At 40.2% G+C, this 12,704-nt stretch overlaps 1 protein-coding gene across 1 annotated transcript in view; it reads right to left on the minus strand.

Annotated features, from left to right (window-relative positions):
* LOC145766542 (intermembrane lipid transfer protein VPS13D-like) overlaps positions 1 to 12,704 on the minus strand; it is a 52,861-nt gene that overhangs the window by 6,987 nt on the left and 33,170 nt on the right. Inside the window, exons 48-70 of the mRNA XM_082578265.1 lie at positions 12,103 to 12,225; positions 11,592 to 11,797; positions 11,108 to 11,238; positions 10,918 to 11,030; positions 10,611 to 10,772; positions 10,196 to 10,361; positions 9,313 to 9,353; positions 8,901 to 9,102; positions 8,556 to 8,717; positions 8,252 to 8,375; positions 7,412 to 7,674; positions 6,522 to 6,738; positions 5,913 to 6,077; positions 5,428 to 5,591; positions 4,943 to 5,048; positions 4,738 to 4,854; positions 4,240 to 4,420; positions 3,918 to 4,116; positions 3,079 to 3,251; positions 2,158 to 2,443; positions 1,526 to 1,692; positions 1,085 to 1,229; positions 744 to 1,001 (exon numbers count right to left, since the gene is read on the minus strand). Of these exons, the coding sequence (XP_082434391.1) occupies positions 744 to 1,001; positions 1,085 to 1,229; positions 1,526 to 1,692; positions 2,158 to 2,443; positions 3,079 to 3,251; positions 3,918 to 4,116; positions 4,240 to 4,420; positions 4,738 to 4,854; positions 4,943 to 5,048; positions 5,428 to 5,591; positions 5,913 to 6,077; positions 6,522 to 6,738; positions 7,412 to 7,674; positions 8,252 to 8,375; positions 8,556 to 8,717; positions 8,901 to 9,102; positions 9,313 to 9,353; positions 10,196 to 10,361; positions 10,611 to 10,772; positions 10,918 to 11,030; positions 11,108 to 11,238; positions 11,592 to 11,797; positions 12,103 to 12,225 (3,871 nt within the window). The remainder of the gene's footprint in view (positions 1 to 743; positions 1,002 to 1,084; positions 1,230 to 1,525; positions 1,693 to 2,157; positions 2,444 to 3,078; positions 3,252 to 3,917; positions 4,117 to 4,239; positions 4,421 to 4,737; positions 4,855 to 4,942; positions 5,049 to 5,427; positions 5,592 to 5,912; positions 6,078 to 6,521; positions 6,739 to 7,411; positions 7,675 to 8,251; positions 8,376 to 8,555; positions 8,718 to 8,900; positions 9,103 to 9,312; positions 9,354 to 10,195; positions 10,362 to 10,610; positions 10,773 to 10,917; positions 11,031 to 11,107; positions 11,239 to 11,591; positions 11,798 to 12,102; positions 12,226 to 12,704) is intronic.

Raw genomic sequence — 12,704 nt, forward strand, 5'->3', positions numbered from 1 at the left:
ATAAAATTCAGTGAAAAAATATAAACTTGAAACAGAAAGAATGATAAAGCTTTGGTAGAGAGTTCGCTTTGTTAAACCATAGAACATAATGTATTACACAAAAAATATAACATAGTAGAATAAACTTTAAAGTTTTCGACACATACTTGTGTCCTCATCAGGAATTACAAATCTGTAATATACATAAAATGAAAATTATAAGATAAATCTGACTGTGCACTTTAACTGTAACGACACTCCGAACTGAAAAGCACAAACTCAACAAGTGATTCAAGAATGATTACGAGTAACACGGCGGAAAACAGATCACATGAGATGTAAAATACAAGCTTATCAATCTAAAATACAATTGCTGTTACATACTTGTATTTTACATCTCATGTGATCTGTTTCCCGCCGTGTTACTTACTCGTAATCATTCTTGAATCACTTGTTGAGTTTGTGCTTTTCAGTTCGGAATGTCGTTACAGTTAAAGTGCATAGTCAGATTTATCTTATAATTTTCATTTTATGTAAACAGTATTGCAGATTTGCAATTCCTGATGAGGACACAAGTACGTGTCGAAAACGTTAAAGTTTATTTTAATTATGTTATATTTTTCGTGTAATACATTATGTTAAACCCGTTAAACAGAAAAAAATTGACTAAGAACTGAAAAAAACTACATGAATTGAACATGTTAACATAAAACCAGGTACAAGCAGTGTGCTCTCAAACCCAGGCAAATACCATATTAATTTACCTTCGAAAAGTCAGCAAAGACAAACGACAGTGTTTCAAACAGATGGCGTTTGACGTAAGCCTGCAGGGCTACAGGCGCACGCTCGAACTGGATCAGTGAAAACGTCAGTGCCTGCTTGACAGCCTTCAGCTCTGGCGAGAGACGCGAGGCTGTGATGACGCTCAGCCGCAAGGGGGAGGCAGAGAGACGGAGAGTGTCGAAGTAAAGTCGCTTTGCCGAACTGTAATTTTCCTCGTTCAGCTCAAAGTTAACGTCCATCTGAGAAAATTGGAAAGTAAAAGTCGCCAGTGAAACAAATGTCCGATTGCAGCCAATCAGCCAAACCCAGGCACGCTACCCACCTTTGCTTCGTCAAGCACTTCAGAGTCATGATCGGTTGATTTGAGATTGAATCCACTGAAGTACAACAACTTCAGTAGCAGCCGTTCCTCAATGGCGATTGACAATCTTCCAACGTCAACCACCAACGACTTGTAGATCTCGTACCTGGATGTTATGCAATGATAGTTACGTTACAAAACGTTACTTTTACCTTAACTGGACATACAGTAATTGTGAGAAAACCGGCAAAATTAGCTGTTTTTTGTTAGAGATGTCATCAATACGAGGACACATGTTGAGAAAACGTTTACGTCGTTAAATGCCATTAAACATTGAAACGATGCAAAACAGACAAGTTTTCCGGCTGGGAACCCTAAGTAGCCAATAGTGAAACAATAACAACTTGGTCATAAAGACAAGAAGTAAAAAGTTTAGAAATCTGTTCCATAGTTGGATCGTACATTCTGCTGGTAGATGGTTGCCTGACGGCGGAGACGGAAATGAGAGGATCAGTCGGTGAAGACACGGATTGCCGCGACATGCTCGGGGAGCCTTTAGATCGAGAGTTGCTGCTTTGTTGAGGAGAGAGCATCACGACAGGGTAACCGTCAAGGAGCTGGTTGTCGATCTGATGAGAAAAACAAAAAGCGCGCCGTGTCAGATAGAAGTGGCTTGTAGTTTGTCTGATGACATATTGTTTCAACAAGTCCTCGTTTGGATTTCACTTGCACTCTGGACCCGACGGACAGTGTCTTTTATCGCTGTCTTTGTCGATTATTACTGCCAGAGTCAAGAATATAAACTTAAGTTTCGTCTTCTAAACTTATTGCTTCAGACAATAATCAGATGCAGTAACGTCATCAAATTAACACATTGTTGAAAAAGTGCTGGTATAGAGTCCAGGACTTCTTACACTTTCTTGTTGTGTGACCAAACAATTTCAGAAAATAATTTTCTATGCGACCCCTTTGTGGGTAGTCTATAGTAGAGTAGTAGAGTCACTTTAATTTGTATTGCGAGCCTAAAACTACGATTTGCGACCCACAGTTTGAGAATCCCTGGCTAAAGACAGTTTAGATTTTGAGTTAATCACCTGCATCTTTTGAACTCTGAGAGAAAAGACTTGCTCTGTAGGTTCAGCCGACAGGGACATGTTGACGCCGTTCATGGTGAGGTACAGCAGTTCCTCGGGGGCGTTGCTAATCAGAGAAATACCAACACCTTGTGGCATGCTGATCGAGGCGCTGAACTTCAAGGTCTCGACGTATGACGTCATACTGAAGCTATCGTTGTTCGCCTGCAGTGACGTAGATGGCGATGACGGGGACTCCAACAACGTCCAATCAGAAGACTTAGAATATATCCCGGCCCGCTTTTGCCTGGTTTCGGAAACAAGTGATGGAGTGAGTTTTATCGCCTCTCAATATCATAGGAAAGTTTTTTCGACAGTCGATTCGACAGCCGATGTAGCAAGAATTGACTGCGATAGACACGAAACATATAGTTGATTGGATGGTTTTTATGGCTAGCGTGAAGGCTACACCATCATGGTTAGTGAATCGCAATTGCTCGCTGTTCTAGTAAGTTCCTAGACTTGTGAAGCCAGGAAGAACGCTTCTTTCTACATGAAGTAGGAATTCTGTTTTCGTCGAATTGTCATTGGGGAATCATTTTTGTCGCATGCAGGTTTAGTTGAAGATTTTAGATTAAGTGAACCAGGAGGCAAAAAAGCCAATCCTCGTGTAATTCTTCATGAGAAACAAATTAGCGGTGGTTTATGGGTTTATGAAAATTAAGACTTTGCTTTGGCATAATATAACTGTGTTGTGTGCTTCGAATTCAAATTATCCAGTGTAAGAGGCATCAGCTCAAGCAACGAGAGTTATAACAAATAGACGGCCGTTTTTACGATCCAACACATCAAATCAAATAATATCGTACAACAGCGATCAATTAAAGAACGACATCAAAGTTTGATGTGACAGCGTATCGAGTGCAATTCATTAGCTCTCACCTAATGTCAACGACGCGCAAGACACGGGTCGGACCGTCACGTACCACTTTCAACGACAGACACCCGCTACCGGGTATCAGCTTGTGCCTGTAGCATAACTCAGTAGGCAAGCACACGCGCATATCGTCGTAGGAGGCAAGCATGACCGGGCTTCCGATGCAGAGTTCGCTGACCTATGACAAGACAGAAGAACGTGTTGTCATGATACAAATGTTGACCAGAGACCAAGTAATCAGCAAAAATCCACCATTTTTACATTGATTCAACGTCTTTCAACGTTTTACATTGATTCAAATATAAATATGACGGATTTTGCTATCTGGGTCATGCGGTAGTAAATTTACTACAACAAAAAGAGAGTGAACAGAAAAAACATACGAAAATAGCTAGTAGGGTTTAATTTACTTTTCAATCTTCAGCAAAAGGAAAACGAGAGTAAAAAGTTGGAGAACACCTGGAATAGAAAGCTAATAACGACTTCTACTATTCGGTAACTGTGCCAAGAATGGACAAGCAGTAACTTCTAACGTTTTAAAAACTTTCTCCTAGTAACTATAGGTCTATAATAATGGGGTCAGAAATCTGAGGGGGTTATAAATCCCAAAAACTCCTCCTCACCATAGTTGTTAAATCAGTAATAGTAAAAGATTGTATTCTCATTGGTGCAGTTGTCGTGACGTCACACATGTCTCAAAGAGGCGAAATGTTCGAGTTTAAAATGACAATGAACTAGCCCAAGATCGATAATAATTCGATAAAGGTGGAAGGCAAAAGTTGCCACAGGGACCCTGAAGAATAACCTTGAAACAAAGCTTCCTGGTTTCGATTTCGAGCTCTACCTGAACAGAGAGGTTTTTGTGACGGCATTTCAATCTTCCATCGTCGTCAAACTTCCAGGTTTGAGTCGATCTTCGTCGCTCATCCGAAGGACGCAAAGCGAGCGGGATTCCTTGATTGAACGAGTTTCCTACGTTGATGGCCATCTCAGCGATGTCCAACACTAAGCCAGATGATCGGTGTGATCTGTGAGTGCTCTCCCTGGAAAAAGATCGACTCAATGTTATAAAACGTCAAATAGACAACTTAAAATCTTCAATTACGTTTTTCATTGTTATGCATAGAGACAATGAAGACTTTTGGGGAGTTTTAAATTTAGCTTACGAAGCTCCCGATGATCCTTTTTCAGGAGGAGATGATCCTTCATGGTAGATCCTCCCGTCACTGGTCATCCTCCACAACTGGGATCGTTTTCCGGAGCGCAGAAGTTGAAGAGTGATGTATTGCGATCTTTGTCCTCCTTGAACATCAAGGACCAAAACGACGCTTTCCTGAGTCAAGCTGTCTGCAAAAACAAAAAACGCAACGTCACTTTGATGTTCTGCAACGTCAATTTTAATGGTGCAAAATAATAAAACCGATAATACAACATAAAACACAATGTTCAACCAACGTTTCAAACACTACATTGCTCTCAATTCTATTGTTGAAACTGAACTCAGACTGCTACATTAACAATTCCGGCATCAAACCAGACCCTTTTTATCACCATTATAATGATGCGTCCATCGCAGAAATGTGCCTAGTGCTTTACAAAGCAGAAAGTGTCTAAAGACGTTCAAACCATGTTAAAAAGGACGGATTTAGTGGAGAAAGGCCTACCAAAGCTTGCTGTCAAGTGCTGACCACTTCCAATCGTTACGTAGAAGTAATTCTCGTAATATAGCTGCTTTTCCTCTCCGATGACGTTCATATCCAGGTTCGCGTGCATAGAACCTCCTGTAAAAGAGGAGTTTTGCGTTGAAAGTAACATTACTTTACACCGAATTGACGCTAACTAGAGGGATTTTCCCAGTCAACACTTTACCTCGAACGCTGCATCTGATCTTTTGAGCCAGACAAGGCTCGTCACAGGCATAAGCCAGTTGGCTCTCAGCAGGAACTTCTGTGTTGTAGCTCTCGTCTGTTCCAACCTGGCACAACATGGTACGGTGATAGTAGAATTGAAGACGGTGGAATGGTAAAGGTATGGATGGTAACATTAATTAAAGGCTGTCATGTTTGGTTAGCAACCAATTGTATGTCTTAGTCAGCAAATCAATCTTTTTTACGTTGATTCAATATCTGTGGAAGAGCTGTTTACGTTGAATCACGTCTACAGATGTTGGTTCAATGTCTACAGAACAGATGCAAAGAAGGGATTTTCTGACTGATAAGTTTGACATTTCGTCTTATGTGATCACTGCGCAAAGCCTTGGCACTCAACAGTAACTTAAAATTACAGGCAGATGAACTTTTTGGTAAAAATTGAAGCTATGAAACATGAACCAGCTTTTGCTAGCTTGGTGGTACCTGCTTGAAGATGATTGGTGCTGACGACACATTGTCGACCCGGAGAGGTGGTGGAACTGTTGACGGGTCGGCTTCGCTTAAAGCGATGCAGTATGTTGCGTTGATCAAAGTCACTTCAATGTTAAGAAAGACACAGTGTGGAGCAAGCGGATAGACTTTGCCAGCTGTTTGTGTTCAAGAGTAAAGTAGATGTCAACTTTATGTCAAAATCACATCAAATTCATTAAATTACAAGGCTGGAATTATATTTTACTGTGATGTTAAAAATTTGCCATTTTGCATCGATTCAACGACGCGAGAACATAATCGTCAGCTATCGACCGACAGTAAACAGCTTACTCACAGCAGCAAATCAGTCCCTTTTTCACACTTACTCAACGTTGCAGTGGTTAAATCAATGCAAAAAAATGGGCTGAGCACATGCCAGTGCACGTAAGAGCGACGCAAAAACCACTGCCAACATATGCGTAATCCAGCTGCATCACCTGTAAGAGACGACGTATTTGAAGCCAGTCGAAGAGCGACGTGAAATGCGTCCGTTCGATCGATGAAGAAGCCTCCTGACCAATGACAGGATGGTTCGTCAGCAAGCCGAACGCACAGGAGCGTGTCAAGATCGACTCTAGGCCAGTGGAAGACTACACTTGAACCTGAACAATGTCAAACATGTTATGAAAAAGAGCAAGATGAAAACAATTATTTAAACTAGAGATTTTTTCACTTCATTCCAACAGAAGTTTATGCTAAATCTATGTAAGTGTTGATGAAATATGGCGACTAGAATAGCAAAAATTGTTAATCGATTAATGTGCAGTCCCAGTAGGTACTGGAACTGTATTAACAATTTCAAAAGAAACTAGTAAAATATATCTTTATCTCATTCGACTTAAAGTTGAAAGAAAATAGTAATCAAACGTTAATCGTTGAACAGGAAAAAGGAAGACCTCAAGATCGAAAAAATTAACATATCACCAGTTCTGCAAAACCTATCAACAGTGCTCTTTCACATAGTTTAACGCAAAGGATAACTTATAACAATGTTAGACCAACCAAAAAATAAGCCAAGACTGTGAATTTGAGCGACAGGCTATCACCTGGCATAACGGACAAATGACAAGAAGTCCCGGCGGAGTCGGAGGTATAGGATATCGTGTGGCGTTGTGCAAAGCTAAGACGAAGCGACTTAGTCTGGTTGATGAGCAGGAACCTAGGGGCGATGGTGACGATGTGGGTGTGCAGGTATCGTCCCCAACCCCTGCGCACACTGATTCCGATGCAGAATTCTCGATTGGGCGTCCCATCTTTGGTGATCTAACCACAAAAATAAATCGTAAGATTCGATGGCGAGAGAAATTCTTCGCTTGAGCTTGCTTTGTCAGTTTGGGATACCTCCTTACTTGGGATACCTTCTTACTTGGGATACCTCCTTACTACCTCAAAGCAGAAGACAAACGCACAACTCTGAGCTATATGTTTTGTATGAACGAGACAGTTGTTGGCACTAAGCAGCCAATCAATGCATGGGGTGTTTGTTTTGCTACGGCAAAAACAAGTATGAAATTAAAAAGCAAACCGGTTTCTCACTACTTACTTAGAAAACGCGAACACAATCCACTGCATTATAACAATAGCGTCTCATACATGTACATTGTACAGTTGTACACCGTGTAGAGTAAGTTTGTGTTGGAATTAGTTTGACCGTTTTATACGTCATTATTGACCCTCTAAAGAATTTCTCAATGCCTTCAAAAGCACTTTTATCTTTTAGTTCCTACCAGTAGTGTTTGAAATGCGTTAGCTAAAGCTGCATACATCTGCAGGGCAAACTACTATTAAGCCGAAGAGTTGACAATGCACGACATGGATGAAGATGGACTTCCTTACATTCCTGGTCCACGTGGTCTATCTTCAACCACGATATGACTAAAAATTGCCGAAAACAGACTTAAAAGAAAAAGGCAAATATGTAACGAGAGTAACTTACGAGTTTAAGGTTTCTAGTGCAGGAGCCACCATCTACCGAGAACCTCTCACAGAAAGATGGAATCCCTTGGAGGTTGCCACCAACAGCCACGGCGTAGTCTTCCATCCTTGCCTGCTTCCCCAACCTCATCGTGCACAAGAAGGTCCCTTCACGGTTGGCGTAAGAGAAAAGGAGAGGCTGCAAACTCCTAGCCTGCTCATGAGCCTCGTACTGACCAGCAGCCACTGCCTGCGCTCCTTCTTGCTTCACTACTATGGGAAGACCTGGGGAAGGTGGACCAGTTAATTTGAAGTTTTTAGGATCAAAATAACGCTGTTTTCAAGTGAGTTAAAAATCTCTAGATTGTGTGCATTCGTTACATAAGCCATGGACAGCTGAAGATACGGCCTGGTTTGTCAGATTTTATAGTCTGCTGAGAAGGGTCTGACTGTTTGTCTCAAAACAGGTTTTATTTTGTGTTGCCTCCTAAACGGGATGTGAGGGGTATGACATGACGGGGTAAAGTAAAATGAGAAAGCATGGTTATATATATATGTTGCAGTCAGACTGCTAGCAACTGCATAAAATTTTCATAAATGTTACATACACAAATTGGCTGTTTGCTCTTGTGGAAATTAAAAGAATCTCTCAAGTGTGTTTGTCTATGACTCCCTTAAGATGCCGACAATTTGTAAAATGCCACATCCGCATCTTAAGGTTGTCATGGACAAACACACGTGAGAGCTTTTTCAACTTTCTATAAAAGCAAAGAGCCATTTATTTGCCAGTTCAGTCTAGCACAACCATCCGAAGATTATTACTGTCACGCAGTTGTTGTGTTGGCGAGAAAAATGTATGTACCTGTTTTATTGATGATCCAGTAACCAGCCATTATAGAGATCTTCACTGAGCAACCAAGACGCCACAAAACCCGAACATTTAAGACCAATGTCTCGTTCTTCCAATCTTTGATCCGCATTCGCATCTGATGAAACATTACTTTAAAAAGACGAAAAACACATTGCCTTTGCGTTACATTGTCCTCTGTGTTACAAATTTATATAGCCAACGAGACTTTCTTCAAGGCATGATAATGAACAGAGAAGAAACTGACTCTATTTAAGTAAAAATTCAAGAAAATATATTCTACGTAATATATTCTTACCATGAAGTTTTTGACAATGGATGGAATTATCAATTCACGGCAGCTTTGAAAGCCGTCGATCAAGCATCCGACTATGAGCGATGCTTGGTTGCTCGGAGACAAAAACACGGCGTGGGGAGTTGCGTCCAAACCAGGTTTCAATGTTCCTTCAACGTTTTTATTCTGCAAATTAACGTCAAACCGCGTGTGAATGATTCATCGGAAACGTTTGAGCTCATTTCAAGATTCAGCTTCAGTTTGAATCACAGAAATAACTTGGAATTATCTTTTGTTGAAAATTCGACTTTTCAACGTCGCTTCAACGATAAAATGACAGTGCTGATAAAACGACAGTGAGAGACAAACCTTGACGTAGTAATGCAAATCACAAGGAAGAAGATTAGAGATGACAACAGGAGGAAGGATTGTTATGAGGTGTCCTGGAAGTTGAGGAAGACAACCTTGCCAGTCAGATATCCGCTGATCTTCCAGCTCACCATGTTGAGAGAGCATCTCACACACTTCCTCATATGATGGGTATGGCTGCCGTTGCACACAAACAGCAAAGCTAAAAAGAAACGCTATTACTACATTGCTTCTAGGTCGTATAACTTTTTATGTTCATTGCTTTCATATCAACAACAAATCTTCCATAAACAAAGTATGAATTGAACAATGAACATGGATAAGTTAAAACCGTGTTTTTTGCATTCTATTAACTTGACCAGGTAACAATAAAGATAAAGTATATGCAAGACATACACTGCGAGCTACTCACTAAAATTTTTGCTGGTCTGATACCGTGGGATTGCATTCAACCTGCAAAGTGAAGTGGAAACAGCACATATTTATTGAGGAAGGAAACAGTGATGCAACTAATTGCGAAACTTGTAAAACTAAAATGAATACAACTCAATAAGGTACCTCTACTGTTGTTCGTCATTGTCAGCAGGTACCTGACGAGGTATTTATAACTTTAACTGAAGATATGCTATTCCAGGCTACTGTATGCTTTGTAACAACCGAAGAACTGGTGATTAAATCCTATGAACTGGTTTACATGGTTTTTGTGTGCATTGTACAAATGTACAATTACATTCGTATGATCGCCTGCTTCATAATGACTGATATGTTGAAGACATGAACGTTAAACACTATTATGGAGATTCATAAACGAAGCCGTTGTCAACATGCAAGCTTCAAACTTAACTGGAAGCTGAATCGACAGTATAAGTAACTAGTCTGGGTGGAAGTTTATAAATATAGTCTTCGTGTATATTTTGGGCTACTTTTTTGATAAATATCAAACTAGATTTTGGCACTTGTGCTAGAAATCTAAAAAGCATCTGGCAACACGGATAAAAGGAAAAAATTTGTAATTTTTCAAAATAAAACCGCTTTTGTCAAAGATTCAATAATCCCACTTTATTAATTTGATTTTTCATGACTGGTTTTGCAAGATAAAAAGTACATTTAAAGTATGAAATCAAACTTATATCAGGAGACTGATGTTTGCACGTCGGTAAGGCTCCTGTACAATAAAGTCGCTGTATATATCACATACCGATATATTACGTAAGAACAAAGTAACAAAAAGTTCATTTTGATTGAGCCTAGAAAGAAAGCATACAAAGAAAAAATAAATAAATGACTATCCATACCAGCTCCGACTTTTCATGACTTTCTCTGGTGACGTGTTGCCATTTGATTGGATAGCTGCTGTAGTCGTATGCAGTCGCAATGTTATGGGAAGCAATGCAGGGACGGACCTTCATGGTGGATGAGGTGAGAGACAAGGGAATGTAAAGAGTGTTTCCCGGTTCTAATCTGAAAAGTCAAAACAAAAAATAAGGAAAAGACATTTATGTCTAACGTAAAAAAAATGTAATAATGCGTTCGAAAAAGTAAAGTTGGGAAGTATTCACCAAAAAGCATTAAAAATTACCAACATTGCACACTTCCTTTGATCAAATCTTTTCTTCAATCATTGTCATGCTCGCACGTTCATAGAGCAATTTTCACTTTAAGAACGTTCACTTCGATCAGCAATTAAAGAAGTGTTTTTGTCGGACTCACATTGGCAAGTTAAAGTTTCCTCCCATGCCGGGTTGCTGAAGCTGTATCTGGACGGGGATCTTCACACGACTCCGCACGGTCAAGGCAGAGCGCACTGTAACAACTTTCTGGGCGCTTCCTTCCAAAGTGACGCTGAACACCACTCGCACGGGAACAAGGGGCCTGGAGAGTTTCAACCACAAAATTGTTAAATTGAAAGTTACCACAACGCCATTGTTACCAGTCAGCAAAAATTGGTCTTTTTCACATTGATTTGATGTGAAAAGGACGGGTTTTGCCAGGTGGGAAGAAAAAAGCAACAACTTACTCATAGACGGTGGAGCTTTTACTGATTTGTTTGAAGGCGTGCCTGAAGTAAACGCCAACCTTACTGACGGCCACTGGCTCCAAGGTCTTCCATTCACCAACTTGCACGCTGATCTGTTGAAAAAGGTGAATATTTTTTCTGTTATGTGACGTTATTTAACGTTTGTCCAACGCCGGAATAAGTGACTTACCTGGTGCAATTTGAGGGATTCTGACCGTTTGTGTCTCTGTTTCTCATGCATAGTGGCAAAGTTGAAAGAGCACTCCTCGCCGGGGTATACTTCCACCCAGTTGGAGGGGTTTGTCTGGGTGGTTGTGTGACCTATAAATTAAGTGTCGAAATAACGTCGTATTAACGTCTACAAAACGCCGTAACCACAGGTAACAAATATTTGTTAGAGCAGTGGTTCTCAATCTCATTGCCTTCATGGACAATTTTCAAAGAATTATCAAGTCCGCGAGCCCCTAAACTTCCCATAGCAAGCGTCAGTAAAATACTTCTAAAATTATTCTTTTAATATCTACTTTTTCTTAAATTCAATGCATTCACGGATCCATTTAACAGTTTCCACGGACCCCAAGGGGTTCGTAGACCGCAGGATAAATACCATTTAGAAGAAAACTGAACAAAGATCGCAGTGTTACAAAGAGAAGCATCATTATCTCAAGAAATACCTGCTTCGTGTAAAGCCGCAGTTTGTGTGGCGAAGTGCAGGACAGAGCCAGTTAGGTTCCGTAGCAGATAAGGCACGAACGGTTGTCGCTTGCTGCTAGCTGGTGGCATGGACTTGGAAAGGTTCGCTTGCGTGTAATCTTGGCGCCATGTTGAAAATGTTTTCTTCAAGGTCTCAATGAGCGTTGACGTCACGCTGATGTCGAATCTGTTTAGAATATTGTGAAAAAAGTTTTACTTTTTTTTCATAAGTCGATTAAAATTAACAATTTACTTTCGATCACTAGCTTCCAATCACTGAAAACAAGTTTTTTCCTCTTCCTATCTTGCAAATATATATTGCACTGTGTAATCCACAAGGAATATTTATGGCGACAATACATGAAAAATCAATGTCGTATCTAAAATTTACAACAAACTAGCTGTTCTAATTTCCTGTCGCTCAAAGACGTATTTTAACTTCTTCACTACAAAAAAACAACGTTTATCAACAATGTTACATGGCAAACTTGCCTGTCCGACGCCTCCAGCTGCACGTTCCACTTGCCAGCACTTTTCTCGGTGCGACCAAGCTTATGACGCCAGGATACGTTGCATCGCCATGGTTCCAAGAATGGCTCCCAGAGAGATAACATTCTATGGAAGTAATCGTTCTATTTGAATACAAATACTGACGAAGCCAACTTTACGGCAGCGAAAGCTCTAAATTTTTATTTTTTACGTTACCAAACCTGACTGCTTTTGTTTACTGATTCTACTCACAGAAGGTTTTCAAATACGGTTTAGGGGGTTACATGACAAGAATGATAGAAAAAATTTCGACTTTAGTATTTTTGGTTTGGCAAATACATATAAAATACTTTTTTATGAGTAATTTTGCAAATAAAGATGAAAACTAAGTGGACGGGGCGGAAAATAAGCTCATGTTTGAATCCGCCTTCGTGTTGGTATCAGCATCTTGTCATGGCAGGATTGCGTTCACGAGTCGGGCGACAAAAATACATGATGGTAATTAAAAAATGAGAGACTAGCCCAGTATTCAACGTCTGCAGACGTTGAATCAATGTAAAAAACGGATTTTGCTGTCTGGAAGCCTACAATCATAGGTTAGTTGA

Source organism: Aplidium turbinatum, chromosome 3 (genome assembly GCF_918807975.1).
Source record: "Aplidium turbinatum chromosome 3, kaAplTurb1.1, whole genome shotgun sequence".
NCBI lineage: Eukaryota > Metazoa > Chordata > Ascidiacea > Aplousobranchia > Polyclinidae > Aplidium > Aplidium turbinatum.